Source organism: Carassius gibelio, chromosome B4 (genome assembly GCF_023724105.1).
Source record: "Carassius gibelio isolate Cgi1373 ecotype wild population from Czech Republic chromosome B4, carGib1.2-hapl.c, whole genome shotgun sequence".
Lineage (NCBI taxonomy): Eukaryota > Metazoa > Chordata > Actinopteri > Cypriniformes > Cyprinidae > Carassius > Carassius gibelio.
In genome coordinates this window covers 22,277,245-22,304,783 of record NC_068399.1, presented here as the reverse complement: position 1 = coordinate 22,304,783, position 27,539 = coordinate 22,277,245, and the positions used below count along the sequence as shown (strand labels likewise).

Genomic DNA, 27,539 nt, shown 5'->3' with positions numbered 1-27,539 from the left:
TCCACTGAAAACCAAAGTGCCCGATTAAAAATATCGAAACCGCAGGTCTTTGCATAGAACACAGACATGAGAGCACCACAGTTTCACACATCGCTGACGTCACTGTGGCTCAGAAGACAAATCGAAAACGGTGCCGATTTTTTTTTTCTTTTTTCTTTTTGAACGACACTAAAAGCCACGTTGTATTTCAAGAAGTAATAAGGTGTTGTTAAAAACTAGCACACTCTCTAAAAAAAGTGCATAAATTGTCTTGAGCCTCAAGTATTTCCTCTATTGAAAAAGCAGCCAAGGCTGAATGTGGTTGTGGGACGGGTGGTTGCTGGTGTGCAGGAAGGATGTCTGTTTGTTGAAGAGTTTTTCTGCACAGAAAGAAAAGAAAACTGCACTCTCGGTATCCCCGAGCAACAGCAGATTTTGGCAGATGCAAATCTCTCAGTGCAAGTCCACCCAGATTGACCAACGCCAAGAGTTTGGGTCTGAATTAATACAAGGTGCATTGAGCCGTTTACTCACTAACTGTTTATCTTACAGTAGAATTAGGGCTGTGCAAAAAATCGAATGCGATTTTCATGCGCATCTCGTCAGTAAAGGTGCTCCTGTGATTAGAATTACATCTTCAGCACGTGCGTTCAGATCAGGGTTGCCAGGTATTCAAAACAAATCCTGCCCACTTGCTTCTCAAAACTAGTCCAAAACTAGCCCAATTGCGTTTGCAAGAGGTTCCCCGATGAAAAATGGAAAGATTTTTGGCAGGGTTGTCTTGGTAAAATTAGCTTTTTAGGGGCTAAACATATTGGTATTGGGGTTGCTTCGACCTGCGGACATGAAAAACAACCGCGGACTTGGCAACATTGGTTCAGGTGGAGCGGCATTTACTACACACAGCTGCAGACCACCGACAAGCTACACAAAATCGCTTTCAAAATCGATAAAGAATCGCCGCCCAGATTGAAATCGATTTTGTGTGGATTTTCTGTGAACTACGGCTCTGTGTTGTAAAGGCCAACCAGTGTTGCCAAGACTGCGGTTATATTTCATGTCCGCCGGTGTCCTGACATTTTATCCTACCCTGTCAGATTTTCCTACGCGGGTTTACTGCGCACGCGCACATCAATATCGCGTCCTTTGTCTCATGCTAAACGACGAGATTTAATGTATCTGCATTACTGTAAGGGTAGGTTTAGGACTGGGGTAGGTGTAGACTTTAATAAAAACGCAATCTTATTGGTAGAAAATAATATTTATTGTTGGTTTCCTGTAACTGTATCCCTTTTAGCTACAACCGCGAATATAACACATAATTACTGTATTTGCAGTACTGTAAGGGTATGATTTGGGTTGTGGTAGGTGTAGACATTAATAAACCATAACTTTACAGTAGAATTTTCGTTGTGGAATTGTACTACCCACTGTTTTGGTGGGAGGTAGGAAAATCTGACAGCGTAGGACAAATCGACAGAACACCGGTCGAAGCGACCCCAATACACATAACGTGATGTTTAGCCCCTAAAATGGAAATTTTACCAAGGTGTGAACCCCCCCCCCCAAAAAAGAACTAAACGCGATTGGGCTAGTTTTGAGAAGTAATTGGGCAGGTTATTTTTATCAACTTCGGTGAGCATAAAATACCTCCTTCAAAAGAATTAAAACATCTGACCAAAGCTTCTACAGTAATGGATGATGCATATAATTATATAATTAATTGTGCAAACATTGCAATTCAATTGTCATATTTGACAAGTTAAAGACTGCTTTTAGCTTTAAGTGCTATTTTGATTCGACCATGTATTGAAAAACAACACATACATTAGACTCTTAATTTGATTTTATTAATCTGTATTTTGAATTATATGTTCAGTCTCCTTTTATTATTTACATGGACCTTTCTCCATTTTTAACAGACTCATGACCCACCAGTTGAGAACCACTGCTATAGATGGTAGTTGACAACTCTCTGTCTGTCCACCTAGCCTGTGCTGTACTCTCTCACACACTTTACTGTGGCCTCTCCGGTCCAGGCAGCTATAGCGACAAACTGTTTTGACAACGCGGGGCGCGGGCCATATGAGCAGGCTGTGGTTTTCTGCTTTTGACATGCCGCCAAGCCTTTCTCTAGAATCTACATTGAACTCCTGAAGAAACAGGTTTTAAATGAAACCGTAGTGAATTAGTAAAAATTGGCATGTTACAGCAACGCATTCTTTGCACAATTGACAACTTTTATAATGTGACCCGGTCTTTTCTCTTTGCAAGCCGACACACTTGTTTTTTTTCCGCCCCACCCACATGTGCTAACACACATTCACAACCACGCCGCATGTCTGTCTCTTACACAAGTGTGATAGTGTGAATATATGTGGTGCACAGGCGCAGTTGCTTTAGAATGAGTTTTTCTGCATATTAAGGAAGTCCGATTACTCATTGCCTGACGTAGTTTAGTCGTCATCTCTGTGATCGATACTTGAATGCCACATTGTTGGCACTGAATGCTTTAGTTTCCTCATTTAGTTTTTTTGATAGAATCCTGTGATTTTGGGGGCAGTCGTGCCCTAATGGATAGAAAGTTGAACTTGTGACCTGAAGTTCGCAGGTTCGAGTTTCACAATGTGTGTGTGTGTGTGTTTGTTCACTACTCACTGCTGTGTGTGTGCACTTGCATGGGTTAAGTGCAGAGCACAAATTAAGTATGGGACACACTATACTTGGCCCCACATCATTCCTTTCCTTCCTTTCTTTTTGATTGCTGTAGTTGGTCACCTGCCTTCGGTTTCACTTCACCTGCTGGCTGACTAGCAGGGCGGTGTGACTGTCTCGTGGCATCCCTCTCAGATCCTGCATGAAGGAAATGGTGAAATTTACCTATTAATAACCAGACAGACTAGTGAGTCATAGTATAACCGTATACAGCGAAAGTACCTTTGAATGTGATCATTCAGTTTTTAGGGCGGCTGTGTCAAACCTACTCCAAAAAAAAGATGACACCTTTATGCCGTTTAACAGGAAATGATGGGTAGTGTCTGTGAATTAAGCTACAGCTACAGAGTCTGTGGTTTGTGTTAAAGGAATGGTTAGTCCAAAAATAAAAATCCTGTTATTATTTGTCATGTCAAATTTGTATGATTTTCATTCCTCCCTAGACCACAGAATAATGACTTTATCACACCATAATTAACTCTGGGTTGTTCTTGGTTTTCCGTTTTACTTAATGATTGCATTTATTAGTGAGGTGTGACCGCAATTATTGCTTTTGATAAATAACGTAATTTCAATGTGTATGTATTCAAATTGCATAAATGAGATTTTAGAACTTTGTAGTTCTGTGCCAGGGTCATAGTTTACGTAATTCAGACCCATTCATTTGTTGGAACTTGCTGGTAGTCTGGTCCCACAAATGAGGTGGATTGGTAGATCACTGAGAAACCTTCACGGCTTATGTGGCTTCCATAAAATCCCACTGACTCCATTTTTCTTTGTCAGATTTCAGAAGGTTCTCAGATTCACATTGACTCCAACTGGCGGTGGGTTTGTCCTCACTTGTTTTGATTTCAAGCTATTTGTTTTGTCCCTAGAGTCCAAAAATGAGGTCAGAATTCTTCTCTGATTTGTCCATTGCCTTGCAGGCAGCATTCCTTCTTGTGCATTTTGGGTTTAAATGTGCTAAATGCGTGTGTTTGTTCAGGCCTTTCACAACATTCCCCTCGGGAGACTTCTTGCCTCGTTTGCCGACTCAGCTGTTATCTGGGTGCACCAGAGTTCTGGAATCGGCATGTCACGGAATGCTGGAATCGGCTTGAGTGAATTAGTGTTTGGAGAACAGTGCCTGTTTGTGCTTGGACGTCTCTTTTTCTCCTTCACTCATCTAGTCGCTTTCGCTCTCGTTCTAAGATAGCGAAAAAGTAGGAGGGGTGGGAACCAAAGCAGGTTTTAGATTTCCCAACACATTGAAGGGCTCAAAAATCAGCTTGATTTTGCAAGTTGATTCTGGCTCGGATTCATTTCTTGGCCGCTTGTCTTGATATTTTTGGGAAAAGGAAAATGAAACTAATCCTGACTGCACTCTTACCCTGCGGCGATTACATGTCAGTTCCACTAAATGGGGGTCGAGTGTAGGGTGACCGCCTGGGTGCCCTGGAAGCGGGCCACAACTCTATATGAATATCGCCTGAAGTTGGGGCATTTCCTCTCCACCGGCCGGATTAATCTTCCAGGCCATTGCCATCCAAAGATCATTTCAACGACAGGCTAATTTTGGCAGCGTTCAGTGTTGTGAATAGGCTCTATTGTGGTGCTTGTATTTTGGACATGCTCCAGATTGCCTCCAGGTATTACTTTGCCTGTTATTTAGTTGAATTGCATCTGGAGTCTTTCCTTTTTAAACTGTACCAAAAAGGGGTTTTACCAGCAAGTTGGTCACGATTGCGAGGAAATAAGTGAAAGTTCTGGGAAAACCTGAATTTGTCAGGTCATTTTTATTTGAATTCTTTTCGTTTTTTTAATTAGAAGTGTTTTTTATTGTGTTATTTTATGATATTTGTTGTCTAACTTTCAGTGGTTGAAAGCTTGGCTTCTCTGTTTAGGGAGAGGTTAAAGTCTTATTCCATCTCCAGACTTGTTTGATGACACCCAGGCTGCACGTACCAACCTTTAGTTGATTTCCCACAATGCATCTTTGTTTATGGCTCACCTGGATCGGTCTCGAGTAAACATGACTCTCTTCATGAGCCCGAGCTGATGTAAGGTGGAAGGTGTGGCCGTTTACACGTTTCTTTTTAACCCCATCAGTCATGTGAACCACATCACTCACTCACCTATAGTGAGTCTTACCTGTTCATATGTGCAAACAGCACACGTGAGCGGTTGAGCGAAATCCAATATCTGAAAATGTCCCTGAATTTTTTTATTTTTTATTTATGAGCTTTGAAATTCAGCTATTTTATTTTATTTAATAAAAAAATAAAAATCTTATTTTTGTGTATATTCCAGTTGCAGAAGCAACCTAGAGGGTGGTGCATTCATTTATAAAACAAAACAAAACGAAAAAAATAAAATATTATTTTTATAAGTGTTATTACATTATTATTATTATTATGAAACCATTGTCGATAATAATAATAATAAAGGTTATTATTATTTAATTATGTATACACACATATATATATATATATATATATATATATATATATATATATATATATATATATATATATATATATATATATATATATATTTAATGTATTATTTTATAATTATTTTCCGGACTTTAATGAAAAAGTTGTATTTTAAAAAGTAATGAGCACTTTAAATTTGGTTAAAAGAATGGGAAATTCAGTGTTTTTTCTAGTTTTTCAGAATATTGTGCTAGGCTCAAATAAAGTGTGCGTTCTTAGCGTTTAACCTTTGTCCTTTTCTCAAAAGGAGGGCTTTTCTTGGATAAGTCTTCAGTTTGACACTTAAAGTCTTGTCCTGCTGGTCATCGTGCTCTCAGCACAGGGATTGGGTCACTAACTCATTTATTCTGGGTGAAATGAACTCAGGCTCAAATCCCATGATTCCTCTGTGCATAAGAGCATTCTGTAACTGACACAAACCTTCCCTGTGTTCAATTTCACAACACTTGCTGTTCAACAGATCTTCTGTAGCTCTGTAGTGTGTCTCTCTGTGTGTGTGTGTGTGTGTTTGTGTGTGTGTATGGTTGTGCTCATATCTGATAAAATGTTCAAAGAGGCAGATGAATTCCTGAGTGATGGTCTTTTGGAGTGTTGTCAGTGCTGTACATTGGATCATCCAGTCCTGATTCTTGAGCCGTGTTTTGGGAGACGTCCCAGTCATTGTTTGTTTTATGGTGGGTCTGTATGGTTTTGTTTAGCTGACGAAAGCCCAGGCAGGTGTTGTTTCTCCTCTCCTCTCTTCTCTTTTTGTGACATTTTCAACTGTCACTTACACTGCCTTTTTTATACTTCAAAACGCTGAAATGGTTTGTAAAGTTTTTGTTATATTTCTTTTTCTTATTTTTATTTTATGTCAAGTTTTATTTTCACCCTGCTTTACACTGATTCAAACATTCAGATGTTTTTTTTGTTTGTTTTCTTTTGTTTTTATTTTTTCATTTGCTTCATTATATCGCAAATATTTGTTATCTTTTGATGTTTGTTTTATTTTCGGTTTTATTTAGTTTTTCTTTTTTTTTTAGGGTTTCTTGTTTTCGTTATTATATTTATATATTTATTTTACGTAATCTTGTGCTTCGTCTTATTTTTATTTTGGTTTTGGTTTCAGCCTATTTCATACAGCTTAAAAATCAAATGTTTTGATGTTTGTTTTACTTTACTTTGTATTTTCTGTTTTGCTAGTTTCATTTTAGTTTTTTGTATGTTGGCTTCTTTTTAGTTTTGTTTGATTTCTATTATTTGTATATTTATTTATCTTATTATATATCATATTTTGTGCTTTTGTATTTTATTTTTGACGTTTTATTTTAAGTCATTTCAAAGGAAATTTGAAACAAGGTTATGAAAGCTGTTTTTTTTTCTTCCCGAACAATGTGCATAAATGAATCATGTACAAGAGAAATTAAAAATTATTTCATGTCATTTTCATAGTTTGCACTACTTGTTTATAAGTCAGGAAGTACTCATTATCAGCATATTATGTATTTTATTGGGTTATCATGTTGTTCACTAAACTAAAGGCATTTTCTGTCAAGTCAAATTTGCAAAGCTTTACATAAGCTGCTTTCAGTCTTTATGTATCCATTTATCTTTTGTTTTTCTCTTTGTTTTTGTATAGGAGGTAGTGAGGGTCAAGGCCGGATTCTCCAGCGTTTCCCAGAGAAGGACTGGGAAGATAACCCCTTTCCTCAGGGCCTTGAGCTGGTAAGCCCATCACAAACAAATACAGAGGATATCCCAGAATTCATAGATTTATCCAACGACATTTAATAATTCTGGCAGTGTTTTCATAGGATCTAATGAAGCCATCTTTTCAATGTTGTGGCGTCTCTTTCAGTTCTGTCAGCCCAGTGGATGGCAGCTGGATCCAGAGAGAAAGCCTCCGTCTTTCTTTGTGTCGGTTCTCACAGACATCAACTCTGAGAGGCATTACTGCGCCTGCTTCACCTTCTGGGAGTCCGTGGAGAACCCGCAGGTTTGTGCCGAGCACGTGCTGAAATTATATAACAGGATGCAACAGTGCTGATGGGTGGTGTGATTTACTGCTGTGTTCAAATGAAGATATTGCTTCTTTTGTAGACTGACTCTCTAATGTTTAAGTCATTTGAAGTGTAGTAATTCTAGGTGCAGCTTGAGGGTGTTTTATTCGTTGTTTGTGTGTTCATCTACAGAAAGGGGAGCCCAGTGAGGCCGATGAAGATGACAGTCCGGACGTACTCCAGCCCTCTCAATTATACGCTCCTAAAAGCCTGGTTCTCGTGTCCCGTTTGGACCACACGGAGGTTTTTAGGGTAAGAGAGATGCACACAAGGTTGCACGTGACAGAAGCTTAAAACAAGTCAGTGCTCAGCAGTAAGATTTTTATTATTTTAGGCTAGCGTTTTCTCAGACCTTCAAAATATTAGATCTTATTCAATGGATCAGAAAAAAAATCTGTTTTCTTTTTGATATATAAATAAAAATATTAAAATTTAATTTATAATATATACATATATGTATATGTATATATGTGTGTGTATATATATATATATATATATATTTAATTGAGTTGTTATAGTAGTAGTAGTAGAATTGTCTTCATATAAAAATATATTTAAAAAAAAAATTATATTATTACAAAAAGCAACATATTATATTCATCCGGAAAAAAAAACTGTGCTATATAAGAAATAATACATGTTTTCAAAGAGTTGCATTAAATAATAAATAACAATAAAATACAAATAAAATAAAATACATTACAAATTGTGAATTTATATTGTAGCTCCATAGCAGCTATTTGAAACATACTTTTGCATTAAAACAGTGGTGAAACTATACATTTATGTATTTATTTTATTTATCAGTTTTTTTCTCAACACCCATCCATGCACCCAGTAATTCTTATAATTCTTTTGAAATTCTCATGTGTTAGCCAGTTACCCTGGTGACATTAAAATCCACAGATTTCGTGATGTTAAACAGAAAACCAAATTTTGCCTAAGTTTGCATTAATGCAATTCAAGATTTTGTATTTTACACAAATTCCAGTCGCGTTGAGCCAGGAAATGCAGCTTCAAATCCAGCCTGTGGTTTGTCCTGATACCATTAATCATTTCCTGTCCTGTCTCAATCTATGAAAAGTAAAAAAGAAAAAAAAAAGAAATGGCACTAAAGGTATGATGTTATTAGATTTCCTTCAGTCTTGTGTCTCTTTACTCTGCAGAACTGCTTGAGTCTCATCTACAACGTTCATGTGGATGGCCTCACTGTTCCTATGGAAACGGTGATTGGAAACCTCCTCACTTGCATCATTCCTACCGCTGGAGGCTCTCAGGTGAGAATTACAGTCTGCAGTCTTTTCTACTTCACATCTTTTTTTTTATTGCTATTTCATGCGACAATACAGATTGAAACAACGAGAACGAGGTGAACAGTAGGATATTGTCCGATATTAATCCCTTCCACAGTGCCCCATTCATATTAACTAACAATAATAAATAACAACAACAAAAAATCCCTTCTAACAGATGACAAACATTACATGTGGCCAGTCACAGGTGCACAAGGTAGTCCTTTAATATAGTCCAAAAAGGGATCCCAAGTCTTCTAAAAGGATTTGAGTGAACTAGAGAGTGAGCATCTTAACTTTCAAGTCTGATACAGTAAAAAATGTCCTGTATCCACCTGTCATGTGTCGGGGGTCAAGGGTCTTAAATGTATCAAGGTGCAAGTTGTGGAAATGTCTAAAACTTATGAAGGTGCCAGTCTGCAATTTTTTAATAATAATAAAAAAAAATCCAATGTCTGTTTATATTGTTTTTCTGACTTCTCTTCAACACAGACCTTCATTATCTTTGGATAAATGAGTGTTTATCTCTGAAGGTGTCAGAGATTAAAAATGCATTTATAAATGCTACTGTTATCCCTTGTGTCATTCTGCAATGCATGCTGCAGGTTGCCTCCAGTTAATGTATGTTTCATTTCAAGAAAAATAGAAAACTTTGTTGCAACAAATAACCCTGGTGTTAATTTCCAAAAAAAAACAAAAAAAAACACACAATAAAAGTGGTGTATATGATACATTCACTATATTCTGAGTGCTCTGAAGTTATATTGTATGATCACTTTATGCAAAGACAGAGCTACATTTAATAAGTTTTAATACATTTAATAAGTATTTATTCTTTGAAAATCATTTGTTTTTGGAGCTTGACTGTAAAATCCCCAATCACTTTCATTATATATAAAAGCGTGGCCAGTTTCTCTTTTTGTTTTCCACAAAAACAAGCCATGTGTGAATAAAATGAGTTTCATTTTTTATTAAGAGAACCATGTTTTTGACTATGATTGGTTGCTGTAAAACATGCTCACGTTCTCATATTCTCAAGCTGACGTGCGGTTGAAGTGTAAACCTGACTCCCTTGTGTTCCAGACAAATGACCCTCCTCTCTGTAGTTTAACTGACTGGCTGCTGGGTTGTTTCCAGGTAACATTTACCTTCGAGCAGCTTCAACCAATCAACCCATTTGTGATTCTGCCTGACAATCAATCAATCGATCAATCAATCAGTCTAAGCTTTGCATTTCTCAGTCATTTGAAATCACCGCTGCTCATGAGAATCAACATTGTGGCTTTTCCCTTCCTGATTCTTTGGCTGCAATCAGTGGCACCTGAAATGCATCAATCATTATTTTTTTGTATTTCTTTTTGGAGGCAGTTTCTTACATCTGCTTATTGATTATTTTATGGGACAGTGCACAGATAAACACTTAAGCGCTTCCACACAGAGGCTTATGGCGTGGACTGAACATATGGGCTGGGACGGTGACAGATGGTGTCTAAGCACTCTGCAGCGTGTGTGAATGACAGCCTTAGAAACACACAAAACAACACACTGTACTACAGCTTCAGTGCTTGGTTGTTTCGCTTATCTTGTGTGCTTTGGAAAGGGAGTGTTTTCTGCATACCATATCATGTTAAAACTTTCAGTTTGAAAATTTGGTTGATTGTGAGATTTGAGTGGATTGTTCTGAATCACATTCTTATTTAATGAACCATGTCTCAGGCTGTTATGAAATGCAGATGTTAATTTATTTAATGCCCAATAGTAGAACTATATGTATTTATATATTAATGAATAGAGCTATATATGTGTGTTTTTATGGTGCAAGGTCATTAAAGTAATATGATTTATTGTATTCATGTTATTTTTATTTTCTTAGTAGTCTTAAATTTAAATTTATTTTAATTTTAAATGTACATTCTCTCTTTGCCTTAAATGTGCAGATTTTCTCACAGTGCTAAAACACACTTTAAAATATTAAACATGCCTGGATTTAATTAAAGCACAATTATATGAAAGCATTGTGATAGAAACAGGGCGTTTGGCTCATATCTGTATGTTGGGACGTCAGTGGAATGTGTGAGTCAAGTGTGTCTTGGTCAAAAGTCTGCGTGTGCATAAGGGGAGTTTTCATGATTTTGGACTTCCTGAAGGGCATGCTTTACGGTCCCTGACCCTTGACTGCAATGCCAACTCAAACATGTCTGTGTATTTTTTTAGTTGCAATTATAATCCATATCAATCCGGCCATACCAGAAGTCATCAATATAATCTGTTATCCAAGTCAAGAGTTTCCCAGGCCTCACTTTTTGTTTCAGGAAGGGTTTTACCTGTTACATATTTTCATAATTCTCTGACCCTTGCCTCCCAGCTGTTTTATCATCACAACCTTGTGTTTTGCATCTTGTAATGTATTTCCTTGTTTGCTTTTTGCTATTTCTCTTTTTTCTATACACATAAATATATAGTAATGTCTGTAAATTCTGTTGTGTCTAATGGTTTGTGTTTTGTATTGCTGTGTGTGTGTTAATCTAGCCGGGCCAGGACGACAGGGAGGAGAGCTCGGTACGCCCCGTTTGATTTCGTTCAGCTCTTTCTCTCACTGTCAATCCTGCTATCCCCTTTGTTTTGCTTCACACACTCGACATCAGGGGAATCGATTAGATCACAGAAATCAAAATTGATCCAGTATGTGACTAACTTGTTGTTTAGGCACTGATTGGTCAAGAGTTAGTCTGAAAATATCCAGTTTTCCAGTTTCACTCTCTTGTTTCACATGCACTAGCTCGAGATCAAGGCTGTGGAGGCCTGGAATCATTGTACTAACATGCACAGTTGTTGGTAAAGCATCAGGGCTGTGTTTCCCAGAAGCATTGTAAGCTTAAAGTTGATCGTAAACACCATCAATGACAATGGCTTTCAAGCCTAAGCTTTTAGTTAATTTAGATTTACACTGCTTTTGGGAAATGCAGCCCAGGATGGTCAACTAATGAGACTGATTCATTTAATGGATTTTTTTTTGTCCCCTTTAGAGTTTTTGTTTCGTTTTAACAGCTGTACATTAAGCAAAACGAGTCCTTTGATTGAAATAAATAAATAAATAAATTTTATTAATGTTCATTTTTAGTTTTAAAAATGTTAAGATATAAATATTATATAAAATAGGAGTTATACTGTACTTTGTAATTATTTTATTTTTAATTTGTACATTTAAGACATTTGAAAGTAAATATTAAAATATTTCAAATATAATAAAAATATATGCAATATTACTTAATGTATAAAAATATTATTTTATAGCATTGTAGTTTGTTTTTAAGTTTTAATTTATTTTTTTAATGTTTAAAATAATTACAAATCTATAAAATGTGTGTGTGTGTGTGTGTGTGTGTGTGTGTGTGTGTATATATATATGCACACACAAACACACACACATACAAAATAGTTTTTACATTTTGTTCTTCATTCGGACTAACTGACACATCATAAAGAGTGATAAAAATGCCCATTGCATGGCATTTCTGTATTCACTTAAAATTCCCATAGTTGGAAGGGAATTTCAAGTGCACAGTGATTGTAATGATCGTAATCATGATGAATGCATGATTGCAAATGACGCTTCTGTGCAGTTGCATATGTTATCGCTTTGGATTGTGCTTGTCATGAGGTTTTATGAGAGTGTGTAACGTGCACGTGCTCCAATGCAAGGCTGTTAAACGCTTGTGTGCTGTGGCTGTTTGATGTGATGACATCACACACCGCGCTGACATTTTACAGCCACCTCTTTACTTCCTGTCCTGACTGGTTTCTTGTCACTTACTGACCTCACCTCCACCTGAATTAACCGTCCTAAAATGGGCATAAACAAAAGTATGTGTTTGGTTGCGTGGATGATTCTGGACTAATTAGAGCTGCTGATTGTTTACCATCTTAGTATTTCCAGCTAATATTTGATGTTTTGTCATGCTATTTGCACTAATTATAACATTTTTGTACAAGCGTAGCTTATATTTATAATGTAAAACATTCTATAATTCACCTTTTACTCCTGGAAGTTAATATTTTGTGATTCTGAGATTCTTTCTGATGTTCTTAACAGCAAATTTCCACCCTCAACCTGATTGTTTTAACTTTTTTATTTTATTTGTAACTATCACAAAAAAGCTCTGGATGTAAAGGTGACTCGTTCATAACGGGAAATGCCAATAACGGGTGAAAATGCCAAAAAAAAAAAAATATTTTTTCTCTTGGGTGCTCTTTATAAATGGTGAATGGCTTCAGGTTCCTATGACCTCCTGTCTTTAGCTCACCCCACGACCAGCCTGCAGCGCACACATTAATCTTTCCCATAATGCCGTGGTGGAGGTGTTAGCAGGTGTTAAAACTCATTTTAATTTCTCTTGTCATCTCTCAATCTCTCTTCCCCGCCTCTTTATCTGTATCTTTCTTTTCTCTCTCTTGTTTCCGTCTCTGCAGAGGACCATAACGCTTGGCGCAGGTGACAGGCAAGTTATCCAGACACCTATAAACGACTCCCTGCCTGTGAGCGGCTGCAGCGTGGCCCAGCTTTTCAGACAGCTTGGTAAGCCAATCAGCAGCAGGCTTAGGTGCTAAACAGCAAATCAGCTTCATTAAAACAGCAACAGTTGGTGTCAAGTGTCGGATGTGGTCGGCGTAATCTCCACCTTGTGTTGTTAAATAAATAACAGAGGAAGTGGGTCTGATATTTTTAGGCTCGGCTGACCTCTCTCTCTCTCTCTCTCTCTCTGCAGGAATCGTGAATGTTCTCTGTCTGTTTTGCGCTGCTCTGACTGAGCACAAGATCCTGTTCCTGTCCAGCAGTTACCAGCGTCTAACGGACGCCTGCAGAGCTCTGCTGGCCATCATGTTCCCACTCAAATACAGGTGAAGAGGGATCAGATGTTCATTTGAATGTTTGCTTCTTACTGATTGCTTGTTTGAAAAAGATTTGAATAAATGTAATCTAAATAAAAGGTGAAATTAACATTTACTTTTGCATAATTAATAATCGACAGTTTAATAATTATAATAATAATAACAACAAAACTGACAACCGCAACTTAATATTATTGTTGTTTCTCATTATAAAAAGAACAATCAGTATTATTATTACTATTATTAATAATAACAACAATACCATGAATGTATTATTCATTGTTATTAATATTATTATTAATCATTATTATAATTATTGGCAGTATCATGTATTATAAAATGAGTTTATTATATTATTATCATTATGAATTATTGTTTTATTATTATTTTCTTGTTACTAATACTACTATTACTGCTAATAAATAATATAATAATAAAATATTTTTTATTTGTCATCATTACTGTAGTAATAATAATAACAGGAGCTTAATATTATTATTGTTTTTTATGAAGATAATTGTTTATTACTAATAACAACAAAGAAAAATGAATAAATGTTTTGTTATTTTGTTATTTTTCATTTTTATTATTATTATTACTGTTATAAAGATTATTAGTAGTATCATTATCATAATATGAAGTGATGTTGTTGTTATTATTATTAGTTTTGCTACTACTACTAACTATTATAATATAATTTGTTATTATAAAAATAATAGTTATATTATTTGCCATTGTTACTGTAATAATAACAACAACAATGTTGCTGTTGTTATGTATTGTTGTCTACATTTAAAATAAAAATATTAAAATACGAAAGCATTAAAACTAATAACTAATACCAATTAAAAGCAACAAATCTTATTGCATCCCCTTAATTATTTCTTGTTTAAAACAAATATTTTTTGGAGAGATCATCCAGTTCTGTTTTTCCATTTATTGTTCCCATTTTTCCTCATTTTAATCATCATTTCAATCCCCTCTCTCCAGTTTTACATATGTTCCCATCTTACCGGGAAAGCTGCTGGAGGTGCTCAGCACTCCGACGCCCTTCATCATAGGAGTCAACTCACACTTCCGCTCCGAGACCCAGGAGCTGGTGAGATTTCCTTTTTTTTTCGTTTTTAAATCAGGGTACATAATGCAACCCACTTCGAGAAATCTAGACTTTTGAGATAAGGTTTGATCAGATATCTGCCATATAGTGCAAGATGAAACAAGAGTAAAGAAAAGCTTTCCATGCAATGCACACCATGAGATCAGATGCAAGAACACGTGTGTCCTGATTTGCTTTATCTTGGTGCATCTCAATTAGTTTTTGAAATTGTAGAAGTCTGTTCATTTTGCCTGATTATATATTTGGTTGCATTTTGTTGTCTGGATTTAGCTTCGGACCTCTGACCCTTTTTTTTTTAGGTTATGGCCAAACTTTTTATTTAACATAAATGCTTAATTATCATAGATTTGTATCAAATATCATTTGATAGGGGTTGCATTTTTTCAGTTTCTTCCTTTTTGTAATAAATCCTTTCAATGGGAAATTCCTGACCTATTTTTATGACATTTATCTAGTTGAACATGTATCGCCTGCTGTTTTTTGTACCACCAAATGCTGTAATAATAGGCATTTACTCTAAAAACTACACCTGCTAGACTGTTATCATCTCGGTTAGCTTAGTTTACAAGGAAAAGTCGGACATCCTTAAACATTTACTTGTGATGACTTGAGTTCAGATGAGAGCCGATGTGATAATTGATACCAGGGAATGATACTTGACCTCGGGTCACTTAGTTTAAACCCGAACGCTTTCTTTGTCAGAAAAGGCTGAATCGGCTCTGATGTACATCAGAGTTAACTAGTTTGGTCTTGTCTTAAAGCGTCGCTCAGGTTCCTGGTTTTTAAATATGAGTTGATGTTATGCATATTTCTGCATCTGCCCATATAGAACAATAAGGGTCCATATTTACATCTGTTCCTGTGTTTTATTCACAGCTTGATGTAATCATTGCAGACCTGGATGGAGGGACGGTCACCATTCCTGAGTGTGTCCACATATCCCTGCTGCCCGAGCCACTTCTTCATCACACACAGACCGTCATCTCAATGGTAACCTTCCTGCTTTACCCGTTTGGTGGATGTATGCCAGTCTTAATGTTGAGTAATCGCAGGCAGGGTTAAAAATGGCATAGTTGGCAATTGTTAATTCGACAAACCGCCGCACAGATGAGGAAGTGTTGTAGGTTTAATGGATGGATTGGGGCTATAAAAACACATGAAATAAATATTTAGCATAATGAGGATTTGTGCCAGTGGTTAAGTGATTCTCGGCACACATAACTCAACCAAGCGTACTTCCTTGTTTAAGTTACACTCACTGTACTGTGATTAAGATTATAGTGCTGATAGTGAGTTTACAGGCAGCTTTATAGTGGATTTAAGTAGTTGTAGTTATAGGGCAATATATATATATATATATATATATATATATATATATATATATATATATATATATATATATATATATATATATATATATATATATATATACTGAAACTGAAAATTGTAAATCACTATAACAACATTGACAACCTTTTTTAATTTTTTTTAATATTGACTAAAAACTGATATGGTACTGATATGTTGTTTTTACTGGTGCTATTAATTAGAACCATATTTTTATGTTTATTTATTCAAATAATTTATATATAATTTACTGATTCTGCTAATTAAAATAATACAAAAAAATGTAAATATTGACTAATAACTGATCTGTTGCAGCTATATTGTAAATCTTTTAATATGTACAATATTATTGCCTGTTAACAGGATTGATTTTATTTTTTATTTACTGATACCAATAAATGAAAAAAACTCTTCATTTTGTCTGATAGCTGGTATAGTACAAAATTATTTATGCCTTATTAGTACCCTTTCTTAATTTGTTTTTATTCAATATGTATCAGCTGATATACACATTTTATACAAAATATATAAAAGTTTTCCCCACTTTTTATAATTAGACATTTCCAAGCAGAAATATCACATTTCCAGTTTAATGTCAACAATTGAAAAACTTCCTTTTCAATTTTACACTATGAGTCACGTTTAAGCTTAGATCATTTTTTTGCAAGGAAGTTGTTTTTCTTTTCAGGAAAAATGACAGCTAATAGGGTTTTCCGTTCTTGTGCTCATACCTAAAAGTGTCCGGTTGTCTGTCTGTGTTTGTTTAGACTAGATCTGAATCGGCACATAAAGGGCCATGTGTGTGGCATTCACATTTTGCCCCCTTGGAAACAAGCCCAGAGTCCCACAGTCACTGCTGTCTCTCTGAAATGAGCGTCTGTGGCGCCAAGGCAGACAGACCATCCTGGCAGAAGTGGCAGAGGATGAGGTTGCATATGCATGTTTGAGCGAACAGGCCCCTCAGGGAGAGATAATAATCACGGCTGAAAAAGAGAGGGCCATGCCTCAGTAATAAACCCATCTGTTTAATTGCCTGGAAAACGCTGGGTTTCTTCGTTTTCTCTTTCCTGATTCTCAGTGCTCTTTATCAAAAGGTTAAAGATGCTTCCGATAGTTGTGTAGGCGACTGCCGTCTTTAGTTTATGTCCTGTGCCTAATCCCTAATCCTTATAAAGTTTTGTTATAAGCACCAGTTTTCTGTAATTACAGAAGCACTCATGTGCACAGACTAGTCGGATATCTTTTACAAGTATTTTTCTGTTGTCATTGAAAGTGATTTACTGCACAAAGTCAATCAGAACGTGTTTGATGTTTAAATACAGTTCTGTGGAGTAGGATTTTGGGCCAGTTAGATTTGACTTTGGGATACAAATGTAGCGAAAGCAAACCACCGATGAAATAAAAATGGTTTTGTGGCTTGATAGAAACTCAGAATAACAAGGAAGATATGTGATATATTGCTTCTTTGTCTTGCTGCACGAACACAATGAACATTGTGTTTTAATCCGTTGCGGCTCAGGTTAAACTGATTTATGACCTGAGGCTTCACATGGTGGCATTGTTAGTTGGGGTGTGAAAATGTGTGATGCACCAATGAAAACTGAGTGCATTCGTTACAGAATTAAGTAAATGACTATAAAAAGATTTGTGAATTGTTGGAATTGTAGAAGAATGAATTATGTTCATATGGTATTCAAAGTATGAAAATCTACCATATCTGCAGTGTTGTTATTGTTAAAGGATGTAAATCTATAACTTATTAAAAATGTTTTGTCTTTGTTAATTTAAATGAAGCTGAAATCAGATAAAATAAATATTAAATGGGAAATAAAATAAATAAAAACTTAGAAATGTTGTCTTGGTGGCTTAAGTTGCTAAAACTCAAATTAAATTATCTAAAAAATACAGAAAAATATTAAAAAGAACAATACAAATATTATTTATCAAAACTTAAAAACATGTCAACACTTAACAAAAATGCTTAAAAATAAAAACTAAAATAAAAACATTGAATAGATAACTTAAAATGTGAATAAACACTATACCACTTCATTAATAATGCTAAAATAGCACTGTATCCTGGTCACTAATCTACTTAAAACTTAGATGAAACATTTAGCTTTGTACCTTCAGCATGTTTTTGAATCAAATAATCATATCGGAAGCAAATTCATTTCACGTGCTGAATCATCCAGCAAAGAATCGATGCCAGAGCAAATATTTGAATCCATCATTATTTTTATTGTTTCCTTAGAAAAGAAAATTTGTCAGCATCAGTGTTGCTCTTTATCAGTGACTAGATGTATATAGTGGGCAATTAAGTTGTGTACTGTACTGTACTGTTATCTTGATGTACGTGTATGTTTTGTTTGATAAAGGTTCTCGATCCAGAGCTGGAAGTGGCTGATCATGCTTTTCCTCCATCTTCCCAACCCTCTTCACTTAAAATCCAGGTACAAATCTTTGTAAATCTCTTTTTAATCTATATATATATATATATATATATATGTTTTTCCTGCTTCCTTGAGTAATTGCTGGCATCTGACATCACATCTAGAGACGCAAATCTTTTTTGATTGACACTGAAACCGTTCGGGTGGACGTGACGTTGCGGGAAGTGATCGTTTTACGAGAGTGTCATTGTTTTGTGTGCGCTGCAGGATAAGGAGATCCGCGCTGTCTTCCTGTGGCTGTTCGCACAGCTCTTTCAGGGCTATCGATGGTGTCTGCATATAATTCGCATCCACCCTGAACCCGTCATACGCTTCCATAAGGTACCCGAAGAGCCCTAAAATTACATTTCAGACACAAACGCTAAAATAAAGTCACGGGGAGGCCTTTAAAGCGTGTTGTTTTCTCTCAAGGCTGCATTTTTGGGGCAGAGAGCACTAGCTGAGGATGACTTCCTGATGAAGGTGCTCGACGGCATGGCCTTTGCTGGGTTTGTGTCTGAGCGGGGTCCTCCGTACCGAGCCACCGACCTGTTTGACGATGTAAGTCATAACTGCTGGATGGACATAGCTGTCAGCTTATAGGAAATTGAGAAGGATGTGTTCTTTTTGTGTTTAACAAGCTTTCTGATCCTTATTCTCTTATTTCCTTTCATTGTAGCTTATAGCCAATCAGGTGGAGCGCATACGACAGGAGACAGGAGACCATCACAAAGTGATGAAGCATGTTAAAGAGCTGGCTGAGCAGCTTTACAAAAATGTACGTTTAATTTTCATGAGGCACATGAGGCATTGACTAATCCTTTATACATCAAAATTGGGTATTCAATATAAAAGTGCAGATCCTGGCACTTTTACTGTTTTTTTCTTTTCTTTTTTTTTTTATCTGTATGGCTTGCTTTCTTCTGTGAAACAAAAAATAAACTCGATTTTTGGTAACCAAACGGTTTCTGTTCCCATTGACTTCAATATTATGAACAAAACACACAGTATAAGTAAATTGGAACTGAAACCAACCGTTTAGCAGTTTTAAAATATCTGCTTTTTTCAACTTTTGTCATACTGGTTTGGGATGAGATGAGGGAGAGTAAATGATCACCTAGTTTTTGTGTGGACTGTTGCTTTAATGTTCATCTTTGAAAACATTAACGTCACTTAATTTTAAGGTCCAATTCTCGCGATTAACAAACCATTAACTATGACTTTTGCTTCAATAAACTCATAATTTGCAGCTTATTAATAGTTAGTAAGGTAGTTGTTACGTTTAGGTAGGATTAGGGATGCAGAATTTGTGCTTTGTAAGTACTAACAAACAGCCCATATGCTAATAATTGGTCCCTATACTAAAGTGGTCCCGTAATTAATTTAGTAGTTTAATGTAATTTTAAGCAAATCTCAAAATTTAAATAAATATTTCATAGGTATATCACAATATTGCAATGCCTAAATTAATTTGCAAATTTAAAATTAAAACGTTTAATGTTTTGCTTTAAACTTCTATATAGTGCTTTTAATTTATAAATTAATTGCATAATTTGGTTTGTAATTATGTCTTTTTAACACAAATTGTCTCCTTTTTTTTTTTCTTTTTTTTTTAAAAGGAAAACCCATATCCAGCAGTAGCCATGCACCGAGTTCAGAGAACAGCTCAAAACGCACAACCGCGGCTCCCACAGACCTCTTTCCCGCAGCTGGACGAAGTCTCCGTGCAGCTCTTTATAGACCACGCAGCGGCAAAACTCAGAACGGCCCCACCTGTGGTCAAGGCCGAACTGAAGGGCCTGGTCCCGACAGGACCTCCACTGGGTGAGATTGCAATTCTGATGTAAAGGCCCTATAATTTCCGTGATGTGAAAAAATGTGGGCAGGATCACGGCATCCAGTCATAAAAATAGAATTTACTGTATAACATGGAATTTGCCAAATTTTGGATAAATAATTTAGAAGTAGGTCAGTACAATTAAATCAAAATGCAATATAGACTAGTGTCTGTGAATATTAGGCCTCACAACCCGATCTAAATATTAATCCTGTATGTTCTGTGTGTCTCTGTGTGAATAAATGGCACAGACATGTGGTTTCATTTCCTGCACACGTGAAGCGTGCATGACGATCGCTGTTTTCAGCCTCTCAAAACATCAATACATGAACATTATCTCTAGAACTGCTCTGAGAGACACTCAATTAGGATTTTACAGTTTCTGTTGAGTAAAAAACTATCATCATATATAATTTTAACAGAGAAACTTAAAGGTCTTCACAACAACCGATCATAATAAAAGTTCGGTTTAACTTGAAGAAACTGTGACAGAGATAAATTACTTCATGTAATGATAGTACTGCTACTATGAGTACAATTATTATTAAAACATTATTTTTAAGGAATATCTAACAGAAAAATTTACCAGAATTATTTTCCCAGAAAAATTTAAATGCACATCACACGATTTGTGGAGAAAAAAAGAAATATAAATTGTTGAAGAGATGCATTTGATTATTAAAATTTTATGAAACCATTCAAATGGAATCCAGAAAATTAATAAAAATAAAAAAACACTTCAAAGCTTCTTAAATTTATTTTTTGTTAAACTTAAAAATTGCTGTTAAAATATGTCATTTTCATGATTTGAGTTAATTAGACATACTTTTTTTTAAATACAATTCTAGACAGAGTCTAGAAAAAAATTTAACGGAGGGCGAAACAAACTGAAAATGATTTGTTTTTGGAAAAAATGGAATTTGGAAAAAAAATAAAATAGAATTTAGGAAAAAATAAAACAGATTTCCTAGAGCTTAAGATGTAGCAAACATCACCTCCTGTGCTCAGATATAACATTCAGATGAACTTGTCATACTCTAACTGATGTGTGCACAACTTCATGTTGATCTTCATAATCTTCATGTTTTTGTGTCTCTGTCTGGCTTCTAGCTGACATAGTGGACCGGAACGGGAATGTTCTGGCCAACAGCGCCAGGAGGTTAGAGGTGGTCAGGAACTGCATCACATACATTTTCGACAACAAGATGCTGGAAGCCAAGAAGGTACCCACCTCTTATTTATCTTTTTCTGTTAAACATAACCCAGATTTATGGAGTCTGTTTCTACTTAAGCATTTATGATCTCAAATGAGTGTATCTGTGTGTAAATGGGTGTGTTTTAACTTGTTTGTGTGTGTCTGCAGTTAATGCCGGCAGTGTTACGGGCTCTGAAAGGTCGGGCGGCACGCGTCTGTCTGACCCAGGAGCTCAACCTGCACGTGCTGCAGAACAGGGCCGTTCTAGACGACCAACAGTTTGACTACATCATCCGCATGATGAACTGCACCCTGCAGGTAAAACTCAGGAGGGTCTTCTTTCATGCAATCAGTCGCAGCGTGTTTATGAGAATGTTGTGCGGCAATAAGGAAGTGGAAAGTAGTTTATGATTGCTGTTGATGTGTTATCGTCATATAACTCGAAAAATAGTGCTATTCAGATGTTTCGATGTCGTTGTATAAAATATGCTTCTATTTTTATTTTCAGGATTGCTCACATATGGATGAACATGGTATTGCTGCTGCCCTGCTGCCATTGGTCACCGCCTTTTGTCGGGTGAGTGAAGATGTGAATGAGTGTTTGTAGGTGTTTTTCTAGAAGCACAAGAGTTAAGTTAAAGAAATACATCAGCATTATTAAGAAGAACAGGGAATCTGTAAGAGACAAGAAGATGAAGAGAGAGAAGAGAACGAAGAGAGCACTTCAAATAAAAGAGGACTTATATTGAAAATAAATATGTTGACTAACTAGTACATAGACAAAGTAATTGATTGCAGGTAATAATGTAAAACACAGACACAAATATATATATAATGTAATTATTTTGCAGTATTGGGGTTGTTGCTTTGCTTAAATCTAAGTGGAGCTTAAGTAAAATAAGTTCAATTCAAATAAATATGTCATGTATGTTTATTTATTTGGTAGATAGCTATCTATATCTATTATATCTATTGTTATTTTGTGGTAATGACTGGCTGTGTGGGCATTATGACTGATTGCATGCTTGTTGTAATAAAGTACTGGATAAAGGGTGGACTTTTCTCTGAGTTCAGCTTGTGAATTTCTAGCATCTGTTTTTGTTACAGAAACTGGGTGGAGGCATCACTCAATTCGCCTACAGCTGTGTTCAGGAGCACATGGTGTGGACGAACATGCAGTTCTGGGAGGCCATGTTTTACAGTGATGTTCAGAAACACATCCGGGCCCTGTACCTGGAGAACGGCGAGGAGGGAGACACATCCGGCCCTGTAAGTTATTTTATTATTATTTTATTTTATTATTTTTTTGTATTTTATTTTATTTTTTTTATTATTGTTTTTTTTTTATTATTTAATTTAATTTAAAAAAATTTTTTTTAGAATTATTTATTTTATTTTATTTATTTAAAAAAATGTTTTTTTTTTTTTTTTTTTTTTTAAGCATATTGGAAAGCTTTCTGAATGATCATGTGACACTGAAGACTGGAGTAATGATGCTTAAAATTCAGCTTTCATCACTGGAATAAATGACATTTTTTCTCTATTTCTGATCAAATAAATACAGCTTTCATGAGAATAGCATATATTTTAAAAAACATCTTTTACATAAACAGTAGTGTATGTTCTAAAAAAAAAAATAGAAAAAAATTACATTAAACATTTTTAGATTTTCCTATTATTTTACTGCTACCCTTGGCATTTGACCTTTGACCTCTGGCCTCTTTCAGGATGGGGAGGGTGTTGGGGGTCAGCAGCTGAGTGCTCTGGAGTTGGCGTCGGAACAGAGTCGTCTGTGGCCCACGCTGAGCAAAGAGCAGCAGCAGGAGCGCGTTCAGAAGGAAGAGAGCACGGTTTTCAGTCAGGCCATCCACTATGCCAACCGCATGAGTTACCTGCTGCTGCCGCTCGACACCAGCAAGAACCGCCTGCTCCGCAACACCGGCCTGGGAGACGTGGAGAGCGTCAGCAACAGCTACGTCACCAACAGGTGTGTGCTGCTGTGTGTAGCCACAAAAACAATCATAAAATACAGTGCAATAAAATGAAAAGTCCAAAAATAAAAATTGACCGCTAATTTAGTTTTTCATTCGTTCAGTATTGCGGGCAGCATGGCAGAAAGCTACGACACCGAGAGCGGCTTTGAGGATGCGGAGAGCTCGGATGTTGCGAACTCTGTCGTTCGGTTCATCAACCGCTTTGTTGATAAAGTGTGCAACGAGAGCGGCGTGACCAACGAACACCTGAAGGCCCTTCACACAATGATACCCGGTAAATGTTCTACAGATTTAACCGAACTTGAAGCCATCAGAATGTGTATGCATAGTGCAAAATTGGTCTTTAAATGATATGTTTTTTAAATATTAGTATGCTATGGTGTTTGTCTTCTAGATATCGTTCAAATGCACATCGAGACATTGGACGCGGTTCACAGGGAGAGCAAACGACTGCCGCCCATCCAAAAGGTAACCAACTCATTGTTTTATGTTCCGCTGAGCAGGAATTGCAGTGTAGAAAACCAGGCAGATCCACTCACAGCCCACTTCAGCCCCTCCACCCATGAGTCCGAGTGCCACGGCAGGTACGTTTGTATGCTGACCGTGGCCTGAGTGATGCATGCTGGTCTTATTGGCCTGCTGTTCTGAGCACACTTTAGTCTGCCATTCTGCTGTGCTTTCCTTTAACACAAAGGTTGGATTTTATCAAAGATCTTGGTACAACATTATTTTATTTTATTTTATTTTGGTGTTTACTCATGTGGTTCCAGATATATATTTTTTTATTATTTTTGAAATAATGTATTTTTTATTCACCTTATTTAAATAAAAAATCTTCACTCTAAAATTATTAGTTCACCTTGAAACTAAAGTGAAATTTATTTATTCATTCATGCTCATCTCCTTTCAAATTTTTTTACATTTTTTTTATAAATTGTCTTCATTTACGCTCTATCTTGTCACACCAGAAATATTTTACTTAGTTTCTTTCAATTAATTATTTTAGTATTTAAAAACAAAAGTATGCACCTAAAATTAAATGAAAAATTATCTTCACCCTAATATTATTAATTCATTCTAAAATGAAAGTTATATTTATTTGCTCATGCCCATGTCCTTTCAGACATTTTATTTTATTTATTTATTTATTTTTTATCATGATATAGTAAATTATTTTGATTTACACACCCTCATGCCGTTCAACATCTGCTTGACTTAATTTTATTTATTTAATTATTTGCTTATTTATTTACATTTTATGTATTTACCGTCATTTTATAGAAACGAACACCTGCTAAATAAACTACTATGTTTGTTTTCCATGGATGAAAGGAAGTCATATGGGTTTGGAAGAACATGAGTAAATTTACTCATCTTGAACTACTCCTTTAAGCACAAGGCCAGAACAGTGCAGTGAAGTGTGATAAAGACCTTGCCGTGTTTTTGGACTTTTTCACTCTACTGAGTTCTAAAGACTGCTGGAAAAGCAGTCATGCATCTTTCATCACTCAATGCCTAGCAACCAATGCTGTCACAGGATGCCAGCATTGAGCACTTTCCCAAGAAATCAAACAGGAGAGTGTGAATGGAGCCCACCTGCTGTACAGCGCTAGACAGATGGACTCAAGATCACTTCCCTTCACAAGAACACATTTCTCTGGAAGACAGTAGATTCTCATGAGATCTGGATATCATTCAGAGTCTCAGCACTAAATGTGATTAAATATGCTCATGCATAAGCATCTAGAGACTGTTTTGGTCTAGATGAAAAAATTGGCTGTGCTTCACCGTTTTTTTTTTTTTTTACTCATAATTCATTTGTTTATTTGGGAAAAATGCTCAGTGGCATAAACATAGGCTTTTTTTCCCAGATAAAAATGTTGCTTCTGGCATATCTGGACATGTGAAATTAAATTGCAAAAAGAACTGTGGGACAGAATGTTTTACATCCAAATTATAAATACACTTATCCAAGTGTCCCAGTCAGCATGGAAAATTGAAATTGACCCTGTTTACTTTATAATGCATGTGAACGGTCCTGTTGTGCGTGGTTCATCAGGGCTCATTATATAAAATATTTGTCTTTTGTAATCTTTCATCCAAATATTACATACTGTTTTTTTAATGAACTCTTTCTATAATATTGTAAAAAAAATATTTTTAATAATCTATTATTTATTAATAATTAAATTTAAAATATGTAATTTAAGTAAACAAAGATGTTTAATTTTTTTTTTTACTTATTTTTACTTAAAAAAACAATTATATTTTCAAAAAATCAGTAATTCAGGCAATTTATTAAAAAACTAAAATAATGTAATTTAAATATAGTTTATTTATTAATAATGAAGTAAAAATGTAATGTAAGGAAAAAAAAAGGCATCAGTTCAAATCTAATCTAATCAGTTCCTAATGGATAAAAACACTCAAACTTGATATTCTGTTTTACTCAATGTTTTACTACAAAATTCAGTTTCTTGTCGACCTTAAACTTTCTGATGAATTTGGTTCATTAGATTAAAAGTGTTTTTACATGCTCAAGAAAGAGGAAAATGCACCTTTGCTGTGTTTTTGTGTTCAGTTTCCTCCAGTTCTTGATTTGCTGAAGCATTCTGCATGTTTGCAATGAAGTGTTTCATATTTGAGATATATATTCATGATATATATACTGACTTTGCTCGTTTCCTCTTTCTTTTCCTCTTTCTGTCTCTCTGACTCCAGCCCAAGCTTTTGAGACCAACGCTGCTCCCCGGTGAGGAGTTTGTGATGGACGGCATGCGTGTGCACCTTATAACAGACGGCCGAGAGGAAGCCACGGGCGCCTTGGGTGGTCCGCCCCTGCTGCCCGCCGAGGGAGCCATCTTCCTTTCTAACTACCGCCTCATATTCAAGGGAACACCTACTGACCCCCTCGGTACACTCCTATTGGACAAAGTCATGCTTGTCGTTTGGGGTTTGATTTGTGTAGTTCGTTTAGAGCAGCTCACTTTAGTGAAGTCTCTGCAGTCATGCTGTTGGGATGCTGGGGTTTATGAATTCTAGAAATGTCCTGCATGTCCTGCAATGTCACACTGTGAAATTGAAAATGAAAACCAATGTGCATGTTACACAAAAAGCCTTTTTGTAGGTGCATTCAGTTTGACATGTTTGTATCGTGCAGTTGGAGAGCAAGTGGTCACGCGCTCCTTCCCCATCGCCTCCCTCACGAAAGAGAAGCGGATCTCTGTTAACCTTCCCATGGATCAGTTAGTCCAGGAGGGGCTCCAGCTGCGTTCCTGCACCTTTCAGGTATTGGGTATCACCTGACCTTTCTCTGTTTCCTGTTAACTCAAAAGTGCACAAAAAATCCTTTCTATTCAGTTATTTCAGGTTAATATGATATAATTCTAGTATTTTATTATCATTTTATATATATTTATAATTCCAAAATATGTATTAAATATAATATTAGTAATTTATTTGTTTTAATGTTTGTTTATATTTATTGAATATTTAATATATATTTGTAATTAATATTTAGTATTATTTGGATGCCAAAGAAAAACTCAAGAGAATGACGTCTAATGGGTTTTGCTTGCAAATATTGCTTGCAAGTGTTTTATTAAGCTATATTTTTGAATTAGTAATGTGAGAATTGATCAAAACCCCTTCTTATTCAGTTAACACAGACTAGTGTTACATTATATATCATTTTTTCTTGTGTCATGAAGCTGATGAAGATTGCCTTTGATGAGGAGGTGGCGTCAGATCTCGCTGAGGTGTTCAGGAAGCACATGCATAAGCTCAGATACCCACAGCACGTTCAGGGCACATTTGCCTTCACCGTGGGTCAGTCTGCCAAGCTGGCGGTGGAGCACAAGACCAAGGACAAGAACCAGTCGCTAAAGTAAGAACTCTATGGATGCTGACCTGTGTGACACGGCTCCCAGTTTAGACCATTTCTGTTTTTCCAATCGTTTCTGTCTCACACACACATGCGGTTTCTTTCCCGATCCAGCCTCTTCTTGTTTGTGTCCCAGTAACACTGGTCAAAAACTGAGAGAGAGGGAAAGAAATAACGTGTAGTGGCGCTGACAAGCAGTAAATTATTCAGCAGTGGAAATTGCGTTAAGATCCTGCATTAGCTGCAAATGGGTGTCAAGGCCAACTCAGATACGCTTTTGAGGGCAGGACCAATCGTCTTCAAGCGCTTTTGAGAGCAGCTTTTAACGTTTTTGAAAAATACACC

The 27,539-nt window shown here is 36.0% G+C and overlaps 1 protein-coding gene across 8 annotated transcripts in view; it reads left to right on the top strand.

Annotated features, from left to right (window-relative positions):
* The window catches only part of LOC127956410 (myotubularin-related protein 5), a 50,218-nt gene that overhangs the window by 12,445 nt on the left and 10,234 nt on the right, over positions 1 to 27,539 (top strand). For 3 of the 8 annotated variants that reach the window (XM_052554279.1, XM_052554276.1, XM_052554273.1), the window contains exons 2-26: positions 6,787 to 6,872; positions 7,006 to 7,143; positions 7,340 to 7,459; positions 8,374 to 8,484; positions 9,583 to 9,636; positions 11,029 to 11,058; positions 12,970 to 13,075; positions 13,266 to 13,398; positions 14,380 to 14,488; positions 15,383 to 15,496; positions 18,232 to 18,306; positions 18,514 to 18,627; positions 18,718 to 18,846; positions 18,965 to 19,063; positions 19,905 to 20,109; positions 21,233 to 21,345; positions 21,486 to 21,635; positions 21,826 to 21,894; positions 22,425 to 22,586; positions 23,045 to 23,304; positions 23,413 to 23,585; positions 23,706 to 23,779; positions 26,033 to 26,225; positions 26,472 to 26,599; positions 27,022 to 27,197. In XM_052554279.1, coding sequence (XP_052410239.1) covers positions 6,787 to 6,872; positions 7,006 to 7,143; positions 7,340 to 7,459; positions 8,374 to 8,484; positions 9,583 to 9,636; positions 11,029 to 11,058; positions 12,970 to 13,075; positions 13,266 to 13,398; positions 14,380 to 14,488; positions 15,383 to 15,496; positions 18,232 to 18,306; positions 18,514 to 18,627; positions 18,718 to 18,846; positions 18,965 to 19,063; positions 19,905 to 20,109; positions 21,233 to 21,345; positions 21,486 to 21,635; positions 21,826 to 21,894; positions 22,425 to 22,586; positions 23,045 to 23,304; positions 23,413 to 23,585; positions 23,706 to 23,779; positions 26,033 to 26,225; positions 26,472 to 26,599; positions 27,022 to 27,197 — 3,121 coding nt within the window. The remainder of the gene's footprint in view (positions 1 to 6,786; positions 6,873 to 7,005; positions 7,144 to 7,339; positions 7,460 to 8,373; positions 8,485 to 9,582; positions 9,637 to 11,028; positions 11,059 to 12,969; positions 13,076 to 13,265; positions 13,399 to 14,379; positions 14,489 to 15,382; positions 15,497 to 18,231; positions 18,307 to 18,513; positions 18,628 to 18,717; positions 18,847 to 18,964; positions 19,064 to 19,904; positions 20,110 to 21,232; positions 21,346 to 21,485; positions 21,636 to 21,825; positions 21,895 to 22,424; positions 22,587 to 23,044; positions 23,305 to 23,412; positions 23,586 to 23,705; positions 23,780 to 26,032; positions 26,226 to 26,471; positions 26,600 to 27,021; positions 27,198 to 27,539) is intronic. The other 5 variants (XM_052554278.1, XM_052554275.1, XM_052554280.1 and 2 more) reach the window with 3 other exon arrangements.